The 26869-nt window shown below is 37.0% G+C and overlaps 1 protein-coding gene across 1 annotated transcript; it reads left to right on the top strand.

Moving 5' to 3' along the window:
• Positions 1-112: 112 nt before the first annotated feature.
• Positions 113-16982, top strand: LOC129266619 (HMG box transcription factor BBX-like). The gene is made up of 11 exons (XM_064103981.1): positions 113-196; positions 2868-2926; positions 4596-4874; positions 7206-7359; positions 9057-9238; positions 10361-11026; positions 12741-12928; positions 13645-13790; positions 14368-14475; positions 15192-15348; positions 16815-16982. The coding sequence occupies exons 2-11, from the start codon at positions 2882-2884 to the stop codon at positions 16891-16893; spliced, it is 2004 nt and encodes a 667-aa protein (XP_063960051.1). The 5' UTR covers positions 113-196; positions 2868-2881; the 3' UTR covers positions 16894-16982.
• The last annotated feature ends 9887 nt before the right edge of the window (positions 16983-26869 follow it).

Here is a 26869-nt window from a genome sequence, read left to right as displayed (position 1 = left end):
AGGGCTACTTTTATCTATAAAATCAGACTGCTTTCAACAACTTTCCTTTCAGATAAAGTTTTGTGTCTGCAAACGACAGCTAGCTCACTGTAAGGTCAACTCGGGTCGTGAAATATGCAAATTAGAGTAAATTGCGTTGACTTGCCTGGACGGTCTCTCTGAAACATGACTTTTTACATCTTTTTAATTGAATGAGGTAAGTGACGACTGGTTTCCGTATGAAAGAGATTTTGATTATTAGTGCTTCTGGAGGAATGGTATCATGTTCCATCGCAAACATATCATTTTAAACGAGGATTTTGGAGAAAAACGTGTTTGATGGTGTGCTCAATTTGTGGAGTGCAGTGCCAGTGCCAGTGGAGCAGTTGAGAGAAAGTCGCATCAGCAGCTGCGCTCCGATCCCCGGCCGTGTGAAGGCTAGCTATGCTCGCTTCGAACTGTGTCGTGTGTGATGATGCGATGGATGGTAACTAGTTGGCGATTTTGCCGCTTGTCTTGGCATTGCCATTGGCTATAGACAAATGAAATCATGGGCTTGTACGTGTTGTCCGCTTTGGATGAGGAAAGATGAAACATAGACAATTAAATTAAAGGTCAAGTCCACTTCAGAAAAATGTTGATTTGACTCAATCAAACAAGCATAACATTGTCTTTACTTTTTTCATTACTTTAGTCATTATTTTTTAACACTGAAAATTTCATCAAAATCGGATGTAAATACAGGTCAGTAAGCTAAGAAAGTTAAGACTTTTTAAAGTCAATTACACTTAAAACAAAAGTTTTGCTTATCTTGCTTATTTTTCACAAAACAGCCTATATAAATTATAATGTAGAGAGGATCTAGGAGATTCTAGGGTCTATGCTCATGTCAGTGATATGGAAATGTGAAAGTCGAAGATGTCCTCACTATTTTTTTGATTTTTATTGTTTGAATCATCACATAGACCTGCAATAGACCAATTTCATTTTTTACAGGTTTAACAATCATACTCATAGATCCCTGTTACATGATACATCTAGAAAATCGGTAGCCCTGGGCCGGCTCGGGGCCTACCTTGGCGAACCTACCGGAGACCACCTCAAAAGGTAGTCTCAGGCAGGCCCTGGGCCGGCCTCGGTCCACCGATTTGTAGGTGTAAAAACGGAAACCTACCTCGGCTCAAACCCATCTCAGTCCGTTTGCCAGCTTCTGCAAATTACGTCATAGCACGCAAAATTCCAGATAAAGGAAAGAGGAAAAGTGCGACGAGCGAGAAGAAGAAGAAATAATGGAAGAGAAAGGCGAAGCAGAAGGAGGAAGAGGAGAAGAAGAAAAGGAAGAAGGAGAAAAAAGAGGATTAAGGAGAAAAAGAGAAGGAGAAGGAGAAGAAGAGAAAGGGGAAGAAGAAAAAAAAGAAGGAGAAAAAGAAGAATAAGTGGAAGGAGAATAGAAAAAAGAAGAAAAGAAAGAAGAAGAAAAGAAAGGAGAAGAAGAAAAGGGAGGAGAAGAAGAGGAATAAGAAGAAGTGAAAGGAGAAGAAGAAAAAGGAGGAGAAGAAGAGGAATAAGAAGGAGAATGAAGAAGAGGAAGAAGGAGAAGAGAAAGGAGAAGAGAAAGGAGAAGAGAAAGGAGAAGAGAAAGAAGAAGAGGCAGAAGAAGAAGAGGAAGAAGAAGAGATAGGAGAAGAAAAGGAAGAAGAAGAGAAAGAAGGAGAAGAAGAAGTAAAAGAAGAGGAAGAAGAAGGAGAAGAGAAAGCAGAGGAAGAAGAATTGAGAAGTAGAAGAGGAAAGAGAAGTATAGGGAGTGGAAATTAGAATGCAAAGTATCATGGAAAAGATGATTATCAAAGGCATGAAATTTACATCTGTACAATAATCACCAACCTTTTACATCCAAAAGCTAGATGGACCCCAGATTTTCAGGTTCAAGGAAAAGGGAGAAAATAAGGAAAGAAAAAAGGGTGAAAAATATATGTTTTGAATTACAGTATGGCAAAATTTACCACAAAATTATATTTTTGTGGGAAGGTCAATTTTTTTGCTTGATTTTAATGAATTTTTCCCCATATGCCTTTTCTGAGCCCCTCAAAATTGTTGACTCATTTTTTTAAACCACCCCTTAAACTTTAAACTAAAAAAAAAATCCCTTCCAACAGACTACAGAGTTTTTGTCAGACATTCCCCAACCATAAACACCACAAATAATGCGCATGTACTGTATGAAGTATTTAATTGTGCAACTTTTTTCTCAAGCAAGAGGATGTAACTACAGGTAAACTAGAATTTAAGTTTTATGTCAACTTGCTAGTTAGTGAGGTACATAATATGTATTTGGTATCGATGCAAACAACACTACTCTTACATTTTTATTAAGTAGGAGAAAAGAAAATGAATACAAGGGGCGACTGATAAGTGTTGAGCCTATCATAGAAAGGATTAAGATTAAGATTTATGAATGAAGCACAACATGTTTAAAAATCTGGGGCCGATTGCACGAAAGGGTCTTTCCAAGGACCATCTTTCGTGTCGCCCATCTTTTATGATGCGCTGTATGCGGGATTTTTCTGAAATGTATGATAAACAAATGAAATTTGTTAGCTAGCATTTTAATCGATTTGTATACAATTTCCTGATATATCACATAATTTTATAAACAAAGATTTTGTTTACTCTAGCAGATGAATAAAATGTGTTTGCAAGTAATTTATTTAACATGTGTTTCACATGGCGCATCATAATAAATGGGCGACACGAAAGACGGTCCTGCATACTTGGTAGTCCATGGTTTCGTACCATGGTACAATTGATAATCTAGGCATACATGTATTTGTTATGTTCTGTTGATCATAAATATGTCCTTAACTGTTTCCTTTCTTTTTTTTCTACAGATATAAAAAACAAGATGCCAAAGTGCAGTGACTTCAAAAGTCCTCTGAGGAAATTAAAGGTGAAGAACCTGAGAAATATTCTTATTGGTGTTGACATGATATTTTCCACTTTTTCATCTATTTAAAAAAAAAACTGGATTGCTCTCAGAATAAATTTTTGAAAGAAATACATTGTCAGTGCTTGATTCTACTGAAACAAAGTGGATTGGAATCTATTTTGTACAATCTCACCATCACTTGATAGAATTTGGTGCCAATTTGATGCCAAGGATCATTGGTATTTAGGACTTGGTGTTCAAATGTTGATTTATGCATTATGCTGTGAGAGAGAAATAAAAAAAGAACCCATGAAAAAAAAAACCAGTGAAAAACATTAATAAAAAAAACCTAGGCTAAGCACAATATTTCCTGGAGGACTGGACATCTTAGGATATTGTGCTAAACTTTCAATTTTCCTTGTTTTTCAATGAAATTAAAACAAATATCCTTCCTAGTTCCTACCTTCAAGATTACATTGAGAAAAAATTATTTTGAAGCAGATACAAACCGAGGGAGCGTTTTGTGAAAGGACTCGTCAGACGTTTTATCCGACAAGTCCTGTTTTATCCGACAGTTACCATAGTAACAGTGACTCTCAGCCAATCAAATTCAAGGAAAGTTGTCAGATCTGACAACTTGTCAGACAAAAATGTTGATGAAATGCTCCCCTGGGTCTCGTAACACAAAAGTTAGCGATTAATCTTACACTTGATTTTCACAATTAATTGTACATTATAGCCACATTCAATCAATCGTTAAAAAATGTTCTGCGATCATTGCTAAGCTTTGTGTTACAGGCCCCAGGAATCCTAATAGCACCATCTCAAGTTTTCAGCTATTCAAATTAGGCCAGGTTTTAACCCATAATGCAACATTGTGAGCTTTGTAGTCTTGTTATATAGGCCTACTTGAAAAAAAATTACATGCTAATCCACTACTGTATACATTCATACCACAGTAGATGTATCTACCAAGTAGCAAAAACATTTTCTCTGTTCTCAAAAGCTTTTAGGCTTTCTTTACACAGTTCAAACCCGGCCGCATCAGACCAAAAGACATTAAAAGATGGGAGTTGCTGCTACCCTGTTTGGCGTGCAATGATTAAATGGATAGAGCCTCGTAGATCTAGCACTGCACAGCGGCTGCCGGGCCCACGATCAATTGGGCAAAGCAAATTTTCAGAGCATTTCATGTCTATTTCGAACAATAAAATATGGATTTGGATTGGATTATGAATAGAAATCTGCAAACAAAAAGTGCAAAGGTATGTTTTAAGACTAGATATTGGAACTCACAGTCAATGAGCGACCACACACAGTCATCATCATTGATCCAAAGTTTTAAATCTGGGGCCTTTCTTTCACACAGGTTAGCGATTGATCGTAAGCTTTATTTTCATGATTGATTGATTGTACATTGTAGTCAATGGAATCAATCGTAGACGAATGTTCTACGATCATTGCTACGTTTTGTGTTACGGGCCCCAGTATACACGCAGCAATTGTCCTTACTCTCCCCCCACCTTTGCCCGATTCAGTGCATCCTCAACCCAACCCTCCTACTCACCTGCTCCTCTTGCCTCATCCATGTCTTCTTAGTCCGTCCAGTATTTGTCAGTTCTCTCCCCCTTTAGAACAAATCTGTTATACATGTACGTATATTTAATCGTTGATGTGGTATTGTTTGCAGGAGGATCTACTTGGAAAGCATCCATCGTCATCCTCTTCGACGACCATCCCCAATTCCCATCTCAATCCCGATGACCTGTTTGCCGAGTCCTTCTCTCAAGACGATAGTCAGCTCCGAAGGCCTATGAATGCATTCCTACTCTTCTGTAAGCGTCATCGTCAGGTCGTCAGGACTAGGCACCCGTGGCTCGATAACCGAGCGTGCACCAAGATGTTGGCCGATATGTGGGGAGCACTGGATGGAGACGAGAAGGAGAAATATCTGCAGCTTGCGAGAGAGGTAAGGTATTGTTGACGGCAGCGCCTGAAAGACATGAGGGCAACGGGCAGTTTTGCCCTTATGACAGCCTAAATTGCCATGAAGTTCCCCCAAATGCATGCTTGAGGGGACCATTCTTCCTAGAGTCACCCCAAGATCTGTCACAAACAATATTCAGGATAGAAAATCAATATTTAACTATGGCAGAATAATGATTGCTGTTACTGCATAATTGCTTGTTACCCCATAAAATGAAAGAATTAGCCCCCCCCCCCATAATAAAAATGATTTCCTACCCTGGTTGATACAGATACTGTAGCTTCTTTTGATCCGGTTAATAAACTATTCCCAACTTAAAATTCAATTTGGCAACTAAGTTGATTGTATGTATGTCCAGGATTCCCAGTCATGAAAAATCCTGGAAAAATTTGTGGTCATGGAAAGTCAGGAAAAAATTCAGGGAATTTGGAAAATTTGTGAAAAGTCATGGAATTGCATTTACCTCTTGGCTATGGCAGCTTTGCAGTTTGTCGTGTCTCAGAACTCTCAGGTGGAGGCCATCATAACGTGTCTGATTTTGGAAACCATGCCAGGAAGGAAGTCATGGAAAGCAGCAATTTAGTCATGGAATTTCTGTGGGAACCCTGACGTCATACTCAATAACTTTGGGTCAAGCATTGTGATTTGGGTGTTTTGCTTTCAAAAATCAATTTGTGGTTATAGAATAGGACATGTCATGTACCACATCTGGCTGAATATTTGATCATGAATCTAAAATTTTAGACATTTACCAGGTTTCCATCTTATCACAACACTGAAATTAATTTGAGAACTGAATCCAGAACATAAAAATGTGTCTGTTCCATCCTGTGAACCCTTTCATCCTAATATAATTTGTTTTTTGTCCACTGTAATCTCAGCAATGATAGTGAAGGTGTACTGAATCAAAGTGTAAAGCAAAGTGATCAAACACAAATGGGCATTGTAGTGGGCACATCGTGCTCTTGTGGTTATGGCACTTTCCTTTCAAACAGAGGGTTGTGGCAGACCTGCCAACCAGTACGTTTTGGCGTATTTAGTACATTTTTGCAACCAAAATACGGCAGTAAGTTTTTTTTATTTTTTATACAAAATTGTGATTTATTGAGAAAAATCATCTCTATATGTCTCTATTTCATAAAACTTACACAAATATGGTTATTAGATCAATGTAATTTCAGATAACTTTTTTTTTTTCAATCATTTTGTTAAAACCAGGGTGAGATATACACATGTTTAAATGTTTTTTTTTTCATCTGCAAGAGCAGTGCGCATTTAAGCTTGCATGCAGCTTGAGCGCCGCGATGAGCGAGTGCGCCATGCATTTTATTATGAAATACACTTTTTGGGGAAAAATACACCTTTTTTATCACAGAATACACTCGTGGTGAGGTTGACAGGTCTGTTGTGGGTTTGAACCCCAACCATGGTGCGTTTTCTTCCTTCAAGTATAAAATTTATCCACATTGTGCTGCACTTGACCCAGGTGAGGTGAATGATTACCTGCCATGTGGAGCGTTGTGGCCCAGTGGATTAGTCTTCTGCCTTTTAAAAACAGAGGGTCGTGGGTTTGAATCCCAGCCATGGCGTAATTTCCTTCAGCAAGGAATTCACGTTGTGCTGCACTCAACCCAGGTGAGATGAATGGGTACCTGGCAGGAATTTATTCCTTTGAAATGCCACCGCGCTGCATAAGGCTGCGGGGCTAAAGCCAGGGTAATAGTATCCAAGTCCTTTGGAAGCGCATAGGGACGTTATGTCATAATGTGATATGCGCTATACAAGAACTGCGTTATTATTATTATGATTAATTCCTTAAATTTACTGAGCACAGCAAGCGGGAGCTCAAGCTTAAAGCAATGGTAATACTGTGGCAAATTCTATTCTCTGAAAACATATATAAATTTATGATAATCCGCTTTAAAAAAATCAGAACAACGCCTCTAAAACCGCTTTACAGATATATTATTACCCTGGTCATTGGATCCTACCATGCATACAATGTACCGGAATACACTTTCTCCACTCCCTGGGGAGCATTCTAACAAGCCTTCCAAGATTCTATTGCTAAGGCCTAAGCATACTACATACGCTGTCACATCCTACTGGGTACCCATTTAACACCTGGGTGGATAGTGGCATAGTGTGGATTGATGCCTTGCCAAAGGACGCTAGGCCATGATGGGATTCAAACACATGTTCCTCTGATTACAAGGCGATAGTCGGAACTGCTACACCACGATGCTTCCACATTTAGCTATTATTATTCATATGCAAGTTCTTTAATATATATTATTTGGTTCAATTTGACAGTGTAAAGCTGCATTCATGAAAGCCCACCCAGATTATAAATGGAGCGGTCCTCATCGACACGCTGGTGGGAAGGTAACCAATCCTGGTAATATAACGACACGACCGCCAAGCACAAAAGAAAACAAGGCCGGGATCACCGTTGGAAAGCTAGCAGGTAAATCAAATGTTTGGTCTTACCACTACTTTGCAGTGTTATAATGTTTTTTTTGTTTAGATAGAGGGGTGACTCTAAACTTTTGAGCCTTACATGGAAAGGCTAGAGATCTGAAGACCAGGGCCCCGTCTTACAAAGAGTTATGATTGATCCGATCAATCGCAACTATGGATGGCCAGCAACGTCAACATGTATTATGCATGCTTGTTCAAAATATTTTCTAACTTTGATGTATATTCATGCATTGTTTTCTTAAAAATTCACTGTGCTTCTCTTTGTTTACAAAGGACATTGTGCAAATTTCCTGTAGAAATATTTATGACACGGATGGATTCCAAAGAGATACGATTGATTGGATCAATTGTAACTCTTGGTAAGACGGGACCCCTGATGTGGTCCATAAAATCTTTTACATTTCTTAATCCTACCAACCAAATTTTCTTGGTCATTGCCCGGGGGGAGGGGGCACTCAGTATATAATGCATGGTGGGTATGTCCCGCGGAGGGGACCCCCATTTTTACACTCAAATTTCCATTCCAAGTCATAGCATTTGTCTTATTGAGAAAAAGAACAAAGAAAGCTGCTCCAAAGCATAGCATTTTCTTCTTATCGAGAAAAAAGAAGAAAGAAATCCGCTCCAAAGCTTCGCACATTTTCCGTTACGCCGTTCCGGTCACATTGATCTGCTACAATGAGCCGCAATTTTGGTTAAAAGCGGCTGCAGAGCGCTGTCCGACCATCGCCTCTACGCGATCGCACCCGGCGTTTTCACAAACATTTGTAGTTCCGAAGCCCGTTTCGAGGACCCTCCATTTTACAATAAGCCCGCTCCAAGGCCCCTGTTTTTTGTCTCGCCCGCAGCACATACCTACTACTTTTTTGGTCGAGTACCCCCCCCCCCTCGGGTCATAGCAATATTTAGTATGATTTTACAGGCTCCTGTATCATAGTGTCTAATGAAAAATGGACAAACTTGAGTTGGCCTTCTTTGGGGTTGATGACATGGGATGCCTCCATTGTCCTGACTGCTCCTTGGTCTCAGGCTGATAGTGATGAACCCAAGTCTCCTCCATAGTCACAAATTGTTCCAAGAAATTGGATGGGTTAGCCTCAATTGAAGATAATGATATTAATAATAATAATAATAATAATAATAATAATGATATTAATAATAATAATGATAATAATAATGATGATAATGATAATAATAATAATAAATACATATGATTTATAAAGCATCTTTTCCATTTTGATTAAATGCTCAAGGCATAATAGAAGAGAGCAAAACATAAAAGTAAAGATAACTTAGAGAAGTACAAGAAAGGGTAAATTACAAATGAGGAAAAATGTCAATTAGTGCCAAGTCTCAACTGGGGTCATGTCTGTCAGCTGCGCAAACTTGATGACAGCTCGATACTCAGGTTTGTCCATTTTTCATGAGATACCTGATGCAGATATTTAGGACTGTATAAAATAAGACTACTTAGACCACAACTAAGAACAGAGTTTAGATACGGGCCTGAGTTAAAAGCCCCTTCAAAATAACTTCTTTCTTAGTACGGAAGATGTTGATCATCATGGTATTATAGAATCGGTAAAGGAAATAATCTGTTGTCCAATGATGTGGCAAACTGTTCAGTTTGCCACATCGTGAGACAACAGATTATTTCCTTTACCGAACTTCTTTCTTTTTCAGATCCATCTCAAATGGGAGGGTTAAGTCTTCTATTACTCGCTGGCCAGCAAGAGACGAGTACAAAACGTGTAGCGCCCTCATCTGACCAACATAAAACAGTCCGTAGGAGTAATTCAGAACCAGCAACCAATGAGAGGGAAGATGATGACAGCGTTAAATCAAAATTATTCCAGTTTGCCGAGGTAGGCTTGCTCTCATGATTTTATGTAAAAATGTGTATTCTATTTCAAAATTTATAAATGTTTCTGATTTTTTGTATATTTGTGACCATTCATCCTCAAAACCAGGCGAGATTCTGTGTAAATAGCCAAATTATTTATTTTGTCTTGAAAAGGTAAAAAATGATCAGGGTCCCGTAGTTCACAAAGGTTAGCGATTAATTGTACGCTTGATTTCTACAATTGATTGTACATTGTAGTCTATGGAATCAGTCGTAGAAAAATGTTCTACGATCATTGCTAAGTTTTGTGTTACGGGCCCCAGGAGAAGTTTATCTGAAAGAGTGATTCTCCCTCTTCATACTGTCAAAATCTGAAGTTGTAAAGTTAAATAACAAGATTTAAAAATAATTCTTTGAGCCCATTTTTGGGGACAGTTTTACACTATTACACACTATGCAGATTTCATACTTGAATGAACCCAGAAATCCATAGCTCTTACTGAGTTTTCATGCATTAATCAAGAACTTGTGTGGTATATTTTTCATCAATTTTGACAAGATAGTTTACTCAATTTTATAGTGTTAAAATAAGCAGTGGTGTCATATGAACAAACTGTTACTTTGAAATGCTAGGTAGGGAAGGGATTATGGAAAGGGGGGAGGGTTGTTGTAATTCTAAATTCTTGTTGTTTTATTGATAGAAATTTAAATGTAGTTAGGAAGATGTGAGCGGGGGGGAGGGGGGACGTATTGGGGGATTAGATGATGTCCTCAAAATGAAAGGTGAAAATCTTGTAGATTTGTTGATAAATAATAATAATAATAATAATAATAATAATAGTCAGATCTTGTATAGCGCATAACACATGAATAACATCTCTATGCGCTTCCAAAGGACTTGGATATTATTACCCTGGCTGTAGCTCAAGCAGCTTTTACGCGCTTGGCATTTCAAGTAATAATTCACCTCACCTGGGTTGAGTGCAGTACAATGTGGATCAATTTCTTGCTGAAGGAAACTATACGCTATGGCTGGAGTTTGAACCCACGACCCTCTGTTTCAAAGTCCGGAGACTAATCCACTGGGCCACAACGCTTCACGTAATGCCTAATTAATGTAATTGATAATTTTTTTGCTCCTCAGATGTGCTCTGATCAACTTGCCATGAAACCAGAACACAACTCTGATTCAATACACCTTTCCAATGTGACAATCCCTGTTAACAATACAACCGATGCCTCGAAGGACAATACGGTGGATGCATCCAGTAATAACAATAATACTATACCTCTTAACAGTCAGATGCATTTCAGGTTGACCTCAGACAATCAAGGAACTGAAATAACCAATGGATCCATGAGAACTGAAATAAAGGACGAAGATGACATGGCTAGGAAAGGGGGTTTGAGGAAAGAGGAGGAGGAGGAGGGGGTGATGGAGGCAAATGATGGAAAGAAGAATGAAACAAAAGATGAGGAGGAAACAGAGGAAGGGATGACCAAAATAAAGACGAATAATAAGAAGAGGAAAAGTGAGAAGAGCTCCAAGAAGAAGAAGAAAAAGAAGAAGAAAGTTTTGACGGTCAAGGATGAGAGTGAAGCCCTCTCTCTGAGCTGGCCTGGAGCATTGAAAGGTGTCTTCAAGAAGGAAAGCAAAGGAATAGAAGAGAAGAAGGACGAGGAGGAGAAGGAAGAAGAGGAGAAAGAGAAGGAAGGTAGCTTGACTGATGGTGAGGATTCCAAGTCAGCAGGGCAGAGGAAGTCTAGGCGGTCATGTAAGGGGAGGTTGTATCGCAAGCTTGTTGATCAGGTAATTACAAAAACTTTGCTTAGATATGACGGTAGGATGGTGGAGTTTAAATAGAGATGAAAATTGAAAGGCAAGAAAGGGAAAGATGAGAGTGAGGAGTATCATTCTAAATGTACGTATCAGGTATAATCCTAATCATAATGACCACCTCTGAAGTTGTGCAACGTGCTCAATGAATCCCCCCTAACTTTTTAAAAGTAGTTATTTGCATCCCAGTATTTTGTCGCTATTATGTTCAATTTTGTTTCTTCTTTCAAATATATTATGTTATTCAGGACATGGTGGCAAATCAATTTCGTAAGAGCATAATGGCAATTTTATGTTCCCCTTGGGAATAAGAATGATTACTATTATCATTTTGATCAGTATTATTATAAATGATTAGTAATATTTCATAATGATAGATAAGTAGTGTAAAAAAACATGTGAGAAAAAAGGTTTTGGGATTTAATAGAGAAGCATATTTTCATTTTCCAGGTATTGCTTATATAAATTTTGTATCTTTCTTTGAACTACATGTACATCATTTTGATGTCATATGTCCATTCCTACACAACAGTTTTAATCAGCCATGACTGTTAACTAAATAAATTGTGCATTATAAACTCAAGCATGTGTAAAATTGTTGATGATATTCTTCTAAGAAATGTCAGTCATATGTGAAAATATTTTTTCTCGATCAATTGGGAACCCCCTTTCAAAAGCCCCAAAATGCTATCATAACAGTTTTTGTCTCACCTGCATAGCAGAGTGAGACTATAGGCGCCGCTTTTCCGACGGCGGCGGCGGCGGCGGCGGCGGCGGCGACGGCGGCGTCAACACCAAATCTTAACCTGAGGTTAAGTTTTTGAAATGACAGCATAACTTAGAAAGTATATGGACCTAGTTCATGAAACTTGGCCATAAGGTTAATCAAGTATTACTGAACATCCTGCCTGAGTTTCAGGTCACATGACCAAGGTCAAAGGTCATTTAGGGTCAATGAACTTAGACCATGTTGGGGGAATCAACATCAAAATCTTAACCTAAGGTTAAGTTTTTGAAATGTCATCATAACTTAGAAAATATATGGACCTAGTTCATGAAACTTATACATAAGGTTAATCAAGTATCACTGAACATCCTGCTTGAGTTTCACATCACATGACCAAGGTCAAAGGTCATTTAGGGTCAATGAACTTTGGCCGAATTGGGGGTATCTGTTGAATTACCATCATAACTTTGAAAGTTTATGGATCTGATTCATGAAACTTGGACATAATAGTAATCAAGTATTACTGAACATCCTGTGCAAGTTTCAGGTCACATGATCAAGGTCAAAGGTCATTTAGGGTCAATGAACTTTGGCCAAATTGGGGTATTTGTTGAATTACAGCCATAAATTTGAAAGTGTGTTGGTCTAGTTCATAAAACTTGGACATAATAGTAATCAAGTATCACTGAACATCCTGTGCGAGTTTCAGGTCACATGATCAAGGTCAAAGGTCATGTAAGGTCAAAGAACTTTGGCCACGTTGGGGGTATTTGTTGAATTGCCATCATATCTCTATAAGTGTATTGGTCTAGTTCATAAAACGTGGAAATAAGAGTAACCAAGTATCACTGAACGTCTTGTGCGAGTTATAGTAGTTTTCAAAATCAGCACTGCTGCTCTATTGAATCGCGTGATGCAGGTGAGACGGCCAGAGGCATTCCACTTGTTGTTCTTACACAGGGGATGTTAGAATCACTACAACGGCCAGAGAGACCGTTTAACTGTAAGAAGGCTTGGCGCCATACTAACGAAGGAATGAGTGGTTTCAGTGATGCGGAAGATGAAGTATTTCAACCGGAGGATGGGAAGAAGGCTAGAAGACCTAGGAAAAGAACAAACAGCGGATCTAGTGTAACATGCTCAGATTTGTAAGTAGCAAGCCCATAAAGCTCTAAAGTGTGCAATCATCAACTTCACAGTTCTGGTTTTGATTGATAAAGTTGCTAATATGACTTCAAGCACTGCCGATGATCTGATCTGATGCTAAATGATATAAGATGATGATGATGATGATTGATGATGATTTTACGCATGAATTAGCATAATTAATTAGCAATGAGATTTTTCGCAGAATTTGATTCTGTAGTTTTGTAGATTATTCCATGGGTTATGCGTATACCACTTTTCGTCTCGATCGATGGCTGAGATCATGGGGGGGGGGGGGGGGACTGAATCATCATCCCCCGTAGTCTTTTTAGGCGTTGAAATAGCCCAGTTTATTTAGGGTTAAGAAATGGCTCTCCGAAATTGAGAAAGAATTTCATGTATTATGTTGTGTGTGTGTGTATACTGTTTGTTTTTTGTATGCTTTTTTGGGGGGAGGGAGGCAATAAAAGACAGCAAAATGAACTCGGTCTTTTTTTCATGTTTTTTTTTAATTTTGGGGACCAGTAAATTTTAGGTTCGGACCATTAAAAAATAGAAAAACTGGGTAGATACTGGACCAGTAGAAAAAAGGGTTAGTGTAAAGCCCTGGTAGTGTTGATGATGATGATGATGATGGCAGTGGAAGTGATGATTATTCTGATGTAATTGTTATGGCTATTTATCATCGTATTTCTCTAATATTATTTCACCTTCGTAGTGACTACGGTGAGATCAATGTCGAAGCCAGATTAGCTACACTGCCTCAGTATGCTCCAGAACAATTCAGAACAAAGAAGAAATCTGGTTTGAAATCGAAAAAGACTTCAGACATCTACAAGAATGCAAAGTTCATCAAAGAAAGGGGTAAGCAACATGCATATATTCACCTTCTTATTCAGGGTGGGAGGGAGGGGGGGGGGCAGTCAAGCCCTATAAATCCATTAGCTTGCTATTACCTCAGGCTAGTGAATATTTAAGACATTCTATCTAGGGCAAACAAATTTAGTTTTAAATGTATATATAAAAAAGAAATTAGATTTCTGTTATTGTTTTATGCTCATGTTATAGTTTTTTTTTGTCTCACATACATAGCCAATATATAACATCGCCATCTGAAAGAGGGAACCCAAGGCTTTAACCATCGACCTTTGAATTATGCAACTTTTTTAAAGGTTTATTTATTCATTAGAATATATTTATTCAGGTACAGAAGATCAGCAAAAAGCTGTTTTTCATCAATGACCTGATGAAAACAGAATTCTGATTACAACAAATAACATAAATATGTACAAATCAAATTGCACACTGCAGTGCTCAGTTGGTATTTCACCTTTATTCTCTTGGCCTCTGAAGTGTATAGTGATTATGATTCTTTGACACCTTCCACCACCGTAAGTAAGAGCGTTTACAAACCACTATGGGTTATTTTCTTTGTCGACAGGTAAAAGTAAAGTGATGAGGTCACTGTCTTCTTCCGAGATGACCGTCACTGGAAGCCAGAAAAGAAAAGCAAGGAAATCATCAATTATGCATCTTCTACCTACTAAAGGTGAATAGTCTTAAAAAATTGTTAGGAAAAGTTTGAAGCCAAGTTCGTAAAGTTTTGGCAGTTATAATCGTGAGAGAGTGTTGTAATATAACATGAAAAATTCATTTTCGACCAATCAAAAAGAAGTATTTGGGAATTGCACTTGATTTTTTTTTTATGTGATTAAAAAAGCAATTGTGTGTACAAGGGGTCCAAGATGTTTTGTCCCCTCTCTCATTAATGTTATTATTTTTTATTAATAAACGCTTTTCAAACAATTGTCTTGGTAGTGTAGTGATTGTGCATGTATGAGAAAACTATTTTCATATATTTTATCCTAGAAGTATCTCCTATGCTTGAGAAGTGGATAATAAAAATGGAAACAAATTTCTGTTCTAACTGCTATATTTATGAATAACATAATAATGATTTAATAATAATAAAAAAATTATGATGATGATGACGATGATGATAACGATAATAGGGCATTACAGAACAGCACACAAATCCCCCTTGTAAGGTGCTCCTAAATACTTCGGTTAAGCTAGTCTACAGATTCTTGTGCTCACAGCTTTTGACGAATTACTTCGTGCTGGTACCCATTTTCTCACCTGGGTCGAGTGCGGCACATTTTGGATCGATTTCTGGTTGCACGAATTTATGCCATGGCTGGGATAATAGGTTAATGAAAGGTGATAAGATCATCTTAATTTTGAATCGTCTCATCTTTCTTGTAGATCCTCACAGCATTTCCAGCACAGTGCAGTCTTCACCATCACCTCCCAGAACGGACAAAGTAATTGGATCAAAGGTCAAGCGGTCAATAAGTGACCCTCAACCTTTCACTTTATCTGACCTTGCAGAGGTTGCTTCCATGGAACTCAAACCATGCAGGTAAAGGGTTAAAGGTTGTATTAACACTATCATAATGAGCAGAATAGAGATGTTTGGGGTATATATTCAGTGTCCAGTTGGGAAAGCTGAACATGTGTGACATCACAAATCTTGTTTGCATTGCAAATGGGAGGATTCACCATAGCATTTGTGTTCTCGAAGTATGTGACGCTTTACACCGAAATGAGAGACAACTCAGAATTTTTCAAAATTTCACTCATTTTTTTCACAGAGTAATTATGAAACATGGAAGAATCAGAAAATGAAAAAAAAAAATCTTCCAAATTTTGACTTTTTTTATTGGTTTGTCGAATTCAGAGGAACTTTGATTTGTAACTTGTCTCTCATTTCGGTGTGATCGAACACATATGCTCATAACTATTTTGTCAATCCAATTTCACTCTAACTTCCATTGATCTTATTCTTTGATATATCTGTTTTCACACAAACTAACTTGTCCCACAGGTTTCATTAGGGCATTTTAGCAATCACTTTCTATAACGCAGATAATCTTTTGTCAAAAGCCCTTTGTAACAAAGCAGCCTATGTCGAAAATCAGTGAATCAAAAGAGAAGTCCAGGGGTGTGTTTTACAAAGATTAAGTTGCTTGCGTTATAAAAGGCATGACCGCATTGGTCAGATCATGCCAAGAGGACGTGCACTACTGCGTATTGATCAATAAGATTGCGTGGTGCATATTGTGTACGCGGCGGCATTTAAGTATGTCTCTAAGTCATACTTAAATCATTGTTAAACACCCCCCTTGACTCTGGACAAATGACATATTAGCAATTTTTTGTCCGGACTGAATCTTAAGACATTCTGCTGTCCCGGTCCACCAACTTTCGACAGTGACCTCTAATCTGTCCATTGTGATTTGATGGGCATTTTCAATAGATTCTCAACGTTGCGGAAAGCGTCTGCGAAGTGGATACTAAAATATGCTAATATCATTTAAGAACCACCAGACTTCAGATAAAAGGAAGGTATGAATGTATGCAAAAGGTAGATAGGGCCTCGGTTGTAACTTTTGCCATCAGATTCTAACTACATGTACATACATACACCATTGGGAAAAAATGTTCAACAGCCAACAAAAATCAAGGATTCCATGAAAGTTACAAATAGACAATTATTAACTATTACGGTAGTAACTTTTATGTAATTGGCCCAGAAATTTTACATTGTAAATAATTTTTTTTGTTAATACATTTTTTCTGGTTTGCACATTTTATGGTTACTCTGCCATTGACCCGATGATGGCTCTGTGGTATAGTCGCTGACAAGCAGTCAGTAGATGAGAGGTTCAAATCCCGCTGGGTCCAAGTTTTTTTTTTCTGGCTTATTTTTCAGATTGATCTCATTCAATGTGTGCAAGCCAGAAAAATTGTATTTGCGATATCGAACTTTGCCAGCAAGCCTTAACCTTTCCATTTTAATTGTTGTTACCTTTTCTTTAACTGCAGCTCTGCAAGTACAGCGTGTACCCCTGGCGGTCATGTACAAAGGCCCAACCTCTGTCTCGCAGCAGTAACGGTATCATAACCGAAACATCACATCAACGTTCTCAAGGAGATATTCAGTCATCCTTATTTCTTCAGCAACAGCTCGGAAAGAGTTCCATATGCACCCCCCACCAAAAATAACAAAAGATTGTTGAGACTTCCGGTTCGTTCACTTTGGATTTTTCCATCATTTTTTTACTGTTGCTTACCTTAGTTGGGACTCGAACTCACCTCGTTTTATCTGCAGTCAAGACCTTTCCCGCTATGCTAGCGAGAAGCGCTGATACCGAAAGGGTATTTTAACGATTATCAGCCAATAGTTCGACTAGTCTTGACTCACCGACCCTGTACTGACTAAATAAACCGATGTCTATGGACAATTACACGCACTAGATCCTGCTCGAAATTTGACGGAATAAAGCCATATTTTGGTATGTATTTCCACTTCCCCATCATATATGTTCTATATTAGAGCCAGATATATTATTCTGAACTTTCTCCATGTTTTTATTTTCAATTTTAGTGGGGGGTGCATATGGAACTCTTACCAACAGCTCTTCAAACATAGTGTTGCCTAACATTTCAACAAGTCTCCAATGACAGTGATGCGTTTTTTTCACCTCTACATGGCAATAAGAAAGCTGTCCGTAGGGCCTTTTTGAGTTTCACCGGTGGAGTACATGCATGGATATTCATCGTTCTGTGCTTGGCAGGAAATTATGACAATTAACCAATCAAAACCATGGAAGCTTCCCCGGTGCGATCCATTGTTGATATATGTGAGTTGAGTCAAAGTCTGAAAGATGGCTCCTGATTGGCTGTTCCTGTATCATGAGCAGATTCAAAAGGCCGTCTCGCTACACTTTCCGCTTACTGCTTCACAGCTTGTGAGTGTAGTCTTTCCGCCTCAGACCATAGTCAGTGGAAGGTCTTGTTGAAAGGCTTTGTGGGCTGCCTGTTGTAGATCCTTGACCAAAGCATCATGACAACAGGATATCTTTTAGAGGCTGTTTGTCAATTATTGTTCGGAAAGTGCTACGCACATGTTGTATTCTACACTTAATCTCAATGATATTGCCAAAAATCATTTCTCCCAGTAAAAACTAATGATTGTCATATGATATTGTACATTAACCCTAAAAATGTAAGGCTAAACTGAAGTAGTCGCAACAAACCATAAAAAAATCAAGGTCAATCATGGTCAATCTGCATTGATGCATTTAAACCTCACTAAAAAGACAAAAATGGGTGTGGAGAAACAAAAGCAGACCTGAGAAATGGGAGTCCTAAAAGTTTATCTTGCCAGTATTATGATTTCTAGGACATAATTCCTAGTTAGTATTTGAATACATGCCACATGGTTTGGTTCACTGCCTTACACTGTCAACTGTTTTGCATTGCCAGTTGAGTTAACGCTAATTAAAATTGTTTATTAAAATCACAGGCAATCTAATTGAATAAAGTTGAACAACTTTCATCATTTTACCCGAGAAACCGTGAAACAGCAAGTTTGCTAAACCAGTTGCCAAGTAAAGTTTACATATGGACAATCTATTGAACAATCATTGGACAATTTATTTGAACAATCATGATTATTAGTTTATGCACGATAACTTAACAGCTAAGTTTACATTTACAGTAATCAATGATTTCGTGAAAAAGTCTTTATTCAAGGTTAACTGTTGCCATATTGTGGTATGTACATTTAAGCCTAACTACATGAATGCTAAGCCGAATAAAATTACCACTCTGAAAATCACCAACACAGATAACCACATGTGGGACAGTGTATTAATATTTCTTGGAATTGGACCTGACATTTGTCTGGAATGCCAAACTTATTTTGTCCATTTCTCAGCAATTTCACAAGTTTCTTTCAGAATCATATGGCACATATATTTCTATTTATACATATAAACACTTTGATGGTCATTTTATTTGGTTCTGTTCAAAATCATTTTTGTCTCACCTGCATAGCAGAGTGAGACTATAGGCGCCGCTTTTCCGACGGCGACGGCGGCGGCGACGGCGGCGGCGGCGGCGACGGCGACGGCGGCGTCAACACCAAATCTTAACCTGAGGTTAAGTTTTTGAAATGACAGCATAACTTAGAAAGTATATGGACCTAGTTCATGAAACTTGGCCATAAGGTTAATCAAGTATTACTGAACATCCTGCCTGAGTTTCAGGTCACATGACCAAGGTCAAAGGTCATTTAGGGTCAATGAACTTAGACCATGTTGGGGGAATCAACATCAAAATCTTAACCTAAGGTTAAGTTTTTGAAATGTCATCATAACTTAGAAAATATATGGACCTAGTTCATGAAACTTATACATAAGGTTAATCAAGTATCACTGAACATCCTGCATGAGTTTCACATCACATGACCAAGGTCAAAGGTCATTTAGGGTCAATGAACTTTGGCCGAATTGGGGGTATCTGTTGAATTACCATCATAACTTTGAAAGTTTATGGATCTGATTCATGAAACTTGGACATAATAGTAATCAAGTATTACTGAACATCCTGTGCAAATTTCAGGTCACATGATCAAGGTCAAAGGTCATTTAGGGTCAATGAACTTTGGCCAAATTGGGGTATTTGTTGAATTACAGCCATAAATTTGAAAGTGTGTTGGTCTAGTTCATAAAACTTGGACATAATAGTAATCAAGTATCACTGAACATCCTGTGCGAGTTTCAGGTCACATGATCAAGGTCAAAGGTCATGTAAGGTCAAAGAACTTTGGCCACGTTGGGGGTATTTGTTGAATTGCCATCATATCTCTATAAGTGTATTGGTCTAGTTCATAAAACATGGAAATAAGAGTAACCAAGTATCACTGAACATCTTGTGCGAGTTATAGTAGTTTTCAAAATCAGCACTGCTGCTATATTGAATCGCGTGATGCAGGTGAGACGGCCAGAGGCATTCCACTTGTTAGATAAGTTGTTACCGTAACTGGTATATATGTATAAGTAAAATCCAATCCTCTATTTCATCTTGATATGTCATGTGTGTGCTCTTAAAGGTCAAGTCCTCCCCAGGAAAATGCTGACTTGAATAAATAGAGAAAAATTAAACTAGCATAGTGCTGAAAATTTCATCAAAATCAGATGTAAAATAAGAAAGTTATGACATTTTAAAGTTTCGCTTATTTTTCACAAAACAGTGATATGCACAACTAGGTGACTCAGTTGATGATGTCCATCACTCACTATTTCTTTTGTTTTTTATTGTTTGAATTATACAATATTTCATTTTTTATAGATTTGACAATAAGGACCAACTTGACTGAACCATGTAGTATTAAACAATGCTAATTCCACATGTTCAGGGAGGAATTAATCGTTGTATCACTTGACAATGAGGAGAATGAGGAGAAAATGAGAATATTTCATATTTCGTATAATAAAATACAAAAGAAATAGTGAGTGGATGCCGTCATAGTCTCCTCATTTGCATACCAGCCAGGATGTGCACATAACTGTTTTGTGAAATTAAACGAAACTTTAAAATGTCATAACTTTCTTATTTTACATCCGATTTTGATGAAATTTTCAGTGTTATGCTTGTTGGATTTTTCTCTTTTTATTTAAAATCAACTTAAATTAGGGGTGGACTTGTCCTTTAACAAGGTAATAGAATACTGTATACTATTCATGCATCTGAAAAAGAGACTTCTACATATTTTTGTAGGTGAACCATGGGGGTGATTCAAATAAACACTATTTCTTTTACTAAGATATAATTGATTGGTCTGCAGCTATTAGCTATTTTAGACCAGGGTTTATAGGGGGGGGGGGGGTGAACTTCCCATTTGAATAGGAATATTCCTATTTTGTGGGAAAAGGTAATTGCCAATGTAATCTGTGTTTGAGATGTTTCTGTGAAATGTTTTCTGTAGTATTAATGTTCCCAACAACATTTCTTTGTACTCGAGTTGGGCAACCTTTTGTGAAATTGGGCCTTCAATGACGAACAACTCTGTGATATTATCCAAACATCTACCTTTTTGCCAGTTAAGGGATGGTGCGTAAAGTATACGTTGAGTTAAACTCCCATAGGAACTTGGCAAGACGGTTTTCTGTTGCGTAATACCTAGCTTGTATAATCAATTACATTTGCAAGTTAAGACGGCCCCTAAAAAACATTTTAGGGGCTTTATTTTCCCCTCTCCCCTACAAAAAGTTGAATATATATCCAACGTCATTCTTTCTCATTTGTTTTGTCTGCCTGTGTGATGACAAAGTGATATAGCTAGTGTAACCTACTCTACATCCTCAATAGCTATTATGACTCTATTACACCAGATTTCCTAAGTAGCCTCGGGGCACCCCAAGACCAGTCTCGGGAAGGTTTCTAATCCGGTGTAAACGCACAAACCTACCCGAGACCTCTTCTGAGTAAACCTATCTCGGACCTCCGGTCTCTGGGAGCCCCGAGACTGCTTTGGATTCGGTGTAAACGCAAACCTGCCTGAGACGGGTTTGCTTGATGCGCTACACATGGAACGATTATCCAAACAGCGCGCGCTTGGCGCCCTGCCAAACCTATCTCGGACAGCTGTGATAAGTCGGTGTAAACGTACAGAAAGCTGTCTCAAGGCGTTATGATTCTGGTGTAATAGGGGTAAAAAATTTAGGTCAACTTTTTGGAAACCAGTCCCAGGGCATCCCGAGACTGGTCTCGGGTAGGAAATCCGGTGTAACGGGTCTGTTATTACCAATGACATACCATCTGTCTGGAGTTAAATTTGTTTCTGCGATTGTACATGTAGCGTATAACATTCAAACTTTTGCCATTTATTATGTGTTTTACAAACACAATTTCTATTTTAACTGTATAAACTGTAAATACATGAACTGAAATGAATATTGCATTACACTGAGGATTATGGCCTAGATTAGCAATAAGAAGATATCCTTTTACGTGTACAGAAAAGCTGAATAAAATCAGTATTTTTGTAAAGATATATATATCTTACCTGTATACACAGAGAGAAATGAGTGCACATATTATGTGTATTTGACTAGAAATATTAAGCATGTTTTGAGTATTTATCACTGAACACAAAACTTGTGGGCTCGTATTCAATTTAGGTCATGGTTTGTGCTAAAACTTATATGGGATGCTGATAATGTCACATATTGTTTATTACGTTTACTGTGGTCATGTTTTAAAAATGGTGAAGAAAACTATTTCAGTTATTTATTCTCAGAGAGTTCGGACTGAATTGATCACTGGAGGTCATGAATTCGCTCACAGTGAAAGATTTGTATCACAATTGATTACATGTATCTACAGATAAACCACAACTTTAACCCTCAATCTCCCGGGGTATTCTGATTCTTGTCATTCCCGGGGGGGGGGGGGGGGGGGGGCCATTATGGCCCCCCCTTAAGATCTCAGCCGTGGATTGCGCGATCACAACGAAAATTTGCATGATGGTAGAGAATGACGTAATCTACGCAGTTGCATTGGTAAATTTCACTGAATTCATATATTTTTATTTTATATGAATTAATTATGCTAATTTATTCATGAAATCATACTTTTTGCTCTGATTCACTAAATAAAGCTCCTAGAATGCTATTTTTTGGTGAAAATATTCTTTATAGCATTCCTAACAATTGTGAATGAAAAAATTCTGGTACCAAGACCGATTTCTTATGTATTTTATTGTTTTTTTAATTTCTTATGTATTTCTTTGTTTTTTTACTTTTTGTTTTTTATTGTTTTTTCAATGGAAATCGTTCCAGACTTAATTTTAATCATAAACAAGGCAAAATTAATTAAGTTTGATCATTAAAAGTAGAAATAATGATACATTTATGAATTTTGGCCAAATATACAATTTGCATTGGATTTGTACATGCACTTACATAATGTTGCGTAATGTCGTAACCGCGTACCCGGGCGTCACAAATTTGGTCTCAAAATTTGCGTGAGACTTGAAAGTAAAAAGTCAGTGAGCGGCGAGGTCAAAAAATTTTGCGCAGCAGATATATCGCAAAAATTGTCGAGGGGGGGGGGCCATAATGGCCCCCCCCCCCCGGGAGAATTAGGGTTAAACCAGGGTTTACATTAAAGGGGAAGTTCACCCTAACAAAAAATTGTATTTTAAAAAAATGGCAGAAAAGATATTGGTGAAAGCTTGAGGAAAATCCATCAAAGAATTCAAAAGTTATTAGAAGATTTGTGACGTCATATGCGAGTAGCTTTCCTACATATGGTATGGTAAAAAAATCAATGAAATGGCATTTTCTCAGAAAATTGAAAATGGTTTTTATTGTACCTTCGGTATATCAATACAAAAAATCATTTCACACCTGCTCCAAAAAAAAAAAAAAAAAAGTCATCCTGAACCATAAAAAAGGAAATTTAGGCATTTTATATTATATAATATATGGGGCAACTGCTCGTATATGACGTCCAACATCAAAAACTTTAAAATTCTGATAACTTTTTTAATCTTCTTAAAACCACCAATATTTTTTTAATTATTTCCTCTGCTATTTTCGCTACAAACTTTTCATTAGGGTGAACTTCCCCTTTAAATTTGAATTTGGACTATGGGCCAAGGTATGGTAATGCCCTTCAAAGGGGGCTTCCTAAAATTAATTTCATTTACATGTCGATCATCTTTTAATTCTTTCTTTACCTGCCACAATTCTAGCCTCATGCCATGTTTGCTGGCCTTGGCCTTGGTGGTCCAAACGTGAGTTTTCATGCAGATGCAGTGTTTGTTTTCTTTAAAACCTGGAAAAACTTAAGGATTAAATGTTGGCACTCCATAGTCATATGCAAGTGTATGGAAAGCTATGTGCTGCACTCCCTATTTATGTATTGTTTCAAATTTACTACTACTCAGAAGTATTACAATTATTTTGCGGGAGTCATCGTTCTTCGAATCGAATGATAGTCTCAGAACAAAATATGCAAAGCATGTATTTATGTCTTCTAAGTCAAAATTTTGTCAAGGACAAACAGATTTGAGTGGTGCCAAGAAATTCAGATTTGACAATTTTAAATACCTGTCTATTTTAGGTTCATTTTTGCTTGAAATTCAATTTATTTCCTTATTTTGTTGTGCCAAATTTGCATATAATAATATTTACTGGTATAAAACTTGTACAATGACAATGTAATGTATGTGTCATATATTTGAAATTTATTGATGCAATCATTTCATTTATTTATTTTTGTGCTAAATACAATGGATCAATTTAAAGATTTAAGTGGTATTAGCTTATTAGTGAATTAATGACAAAAAGCTATTTCTATATGTTTTAAGCAGATCAGTACCAGGGGCCGCAGAACGGTTTTCAAAGTGGGGGGGGGGGGGCTGACCATGCAAAAAATCACAATCGTATGGCCATTTTTGCGTTTTTGTACACGGTTTTGGAAAAAAGTGGGGGGGGGGGGGCTGAAGCCTCCCCAGCCTCCCCGGTTCCGCGGCCCCTGAGTACCAGTTTCATCAACTCATTTTCAAAATGTTTTTATTGACTGAAAAAATTCAGTCTTTGATCACTGTCAGCTTGATAATAAAGTATGGTGACTGGCCTTGAGAGGAACATCAAATATTGCCCGCAACCAAATCACATTGTCCTGATTCTTTAGACATGGTTTTTTTCATTGAAACCCCTTTTTCGCTGAAGTAGGCTCAGTCTATAATCCAATTCAAGACATATTAGAGAAAACTCATTAAGATGGAGTTATTTGGCCCTTTATAATTAGGCTTCTTTTGTGTCATGTTTATATCAGGATATGTGAGTGATACCATTGTGACATCATTATTAGTTCAGATCCTTCTTGATTTTCACTTATTACTGTTTTAACTTGGCTTTTATCTCTTACTTTGCGTCATCAGGTGCCCAGATTCGATACCGTGGAAAATACAAAGGTATTTGCAGTGTCTCTGCATGCAAACTCAGTATGCGCAGAGAGACCGAGAAATATACAAATGATATACCTCATTTATTCCCTATATTCTTGTAAACTAGGGCGATACGGTTTTTTTATTGACCAGCTCAGATGTTTGATACGGATAATGATGGATTTTCCCCAAATAATGAGAAACAATTGCTTGACCAATATACACTTCCAAGTCCCAAATCCTCTGATAATGTAATATAATGTAATTTTTTTCTTTAAATGTCATGCTGCATTTATAAGCCAGCTTAAACAAATGCCAAGCCTTGTCTTATAGTAGGAGTCCTAAAAGTCTTTAAAAGTATTTAATCATTGATTCTCAAATGTCTTCGACATCATTATCATTCTCCCTTATTTTAAAGTGTTTGGAAGAAAGCTATAGTAGTTCCTTTGTCCAACCCAGTATTAAAGGGATGGTCTGGGCTGAAAGTATGTATAGCTTAATAAATAGAGTAGAATTCACTGAGCAAAATGCAGAAAATTTCATCAAAATCGGATAACAAGTAACAAAGTTATTGAATTTTAAAGTTTAGCAATATTTTGTGAAAACAGTCGTCATGAATATTCATTAGGTGGGCTGATGATGTCACATCTCCACTTGTTCTTTTGTATTTTATTATATGAAATTAGGTTTATTCAATTTTTTCCTCCAAGAACTAAAAAAATTGGATTGTCAACTGATTTAGTGCATTAGATGTTTATTGCTGCAACTTATTTCATTATAAGGGAGACATATTGTTCACACAAGTATGAAATAATGAAAAAAATATGATTTTATGTAATAACATGAAAAAACGGAAAGTGGAGATGTGACATCATCAGCCCACCTAATGAATATTCATGACGACTGTTTTCACAAAATATTGCTAAACTTTAAACTTCAAGAACTTTATTATTTGTTATCCGATTTTGATGAAATTTTCGGCATTTTGCTTAGTGAATTCTACTCTATGTATTAAGATATAAATATTTTCAGCCCGGACCATCCCTTTAAGAGCGAAAGTTTTCTGGACCATTTTGGTCTATTAACCCACAGAAAGTTAGTCTTTCAAGGAAGGTATTATATTATTTTATTCACTGCATTCAAGATCTCAATATGGTTTATGTTAAACCAGAACTCAAAATACAGACTGTATAAATAGAAATATGATATAATGAATTGAATCAAAGATATCTGATACAATTTTAAACATAATTGCTATTTATTGGAGCATTCTTTTTTTAATTGTAAAATATAAAAAATGCATTACATGTTTATGGACGTTGTGAGGCAAAGTCTTTTGTTGATGTATTACATTTTGTTTTATACAGTGCATTCCAGAAAAAAAATGCTAGGATTCTCTCTTGTTTTCCATCATAGGCAAATGATTTCTGGTGCCAGTTTTATAAAACTTTTTATAATAACAGATTTACAATAACAGATTAATCTTTTTTGCATGAATTATATTTACCGGTATATTTCATAAGTCACCCTTTACATAAGTTAAATATCCGCCCAAGTCAAAGCAAGTATTTTAGACCAAATCATGGAAAACATGTTAATATAATAAAGTCAATTTTATCCCAAAGTAGAAAGATTTTATGGTCCCCATAGATTCAAATAAGGCTCCTGTAAGTTCAAAATGTATCTGATTGAATTTTTATCATCAGTGTCAATCAAAACTTAGTTGGTGATTTTTATAAATTTAAAGATTTCCCTTTTTTCCTGAAATGCACTGTCAAGATGGCTCTGCCAGTATTTTATTATCATGATCTGAATTGAATAGTTTTGATTTTGTTTGAATTTTGTAAAGAATTAGCTGTCATGAATGGTATCCACGTGATGTAAAATGCTTCTATATCCAGATTTGTACAGAAATTCTGTTCAGAGAGTGTTAATAAATATTATTGATACATTATATTTTGTACGTATTGTTTTTATATTGTTAATCTAGTTTTGTATATTATTAGTTGCGCTTGACTAACTTTGACTCAAAATGTAGAAACTATGTGTAAAAATTTGACTCGTAATGTTAAAACTATGCGTAAAAAATAGAGAGAGAGAGAGAGAGAAAATTAATGTGAAAATCTTTGACCCT

This window comes from Lytechinus pictus, chromosome 8 (genome assembly GCF_037042905.1).
Source record: "Lytechinus pictus isolate F3 Inbred chromosome 8, Lp3.0, whole genome shotgun sequence".
In the NCBI taxonomy this organism is placed as follows: Eukaryota; Metazoa; Echinodermata; class Echinoidea; order Temnopleuroida; family Toxopneustidae; genus Lytechinus; species Lytechinus pictus.
This window is presented reverse-complemented; position numbering and strand designations above follow the sequence as displayed.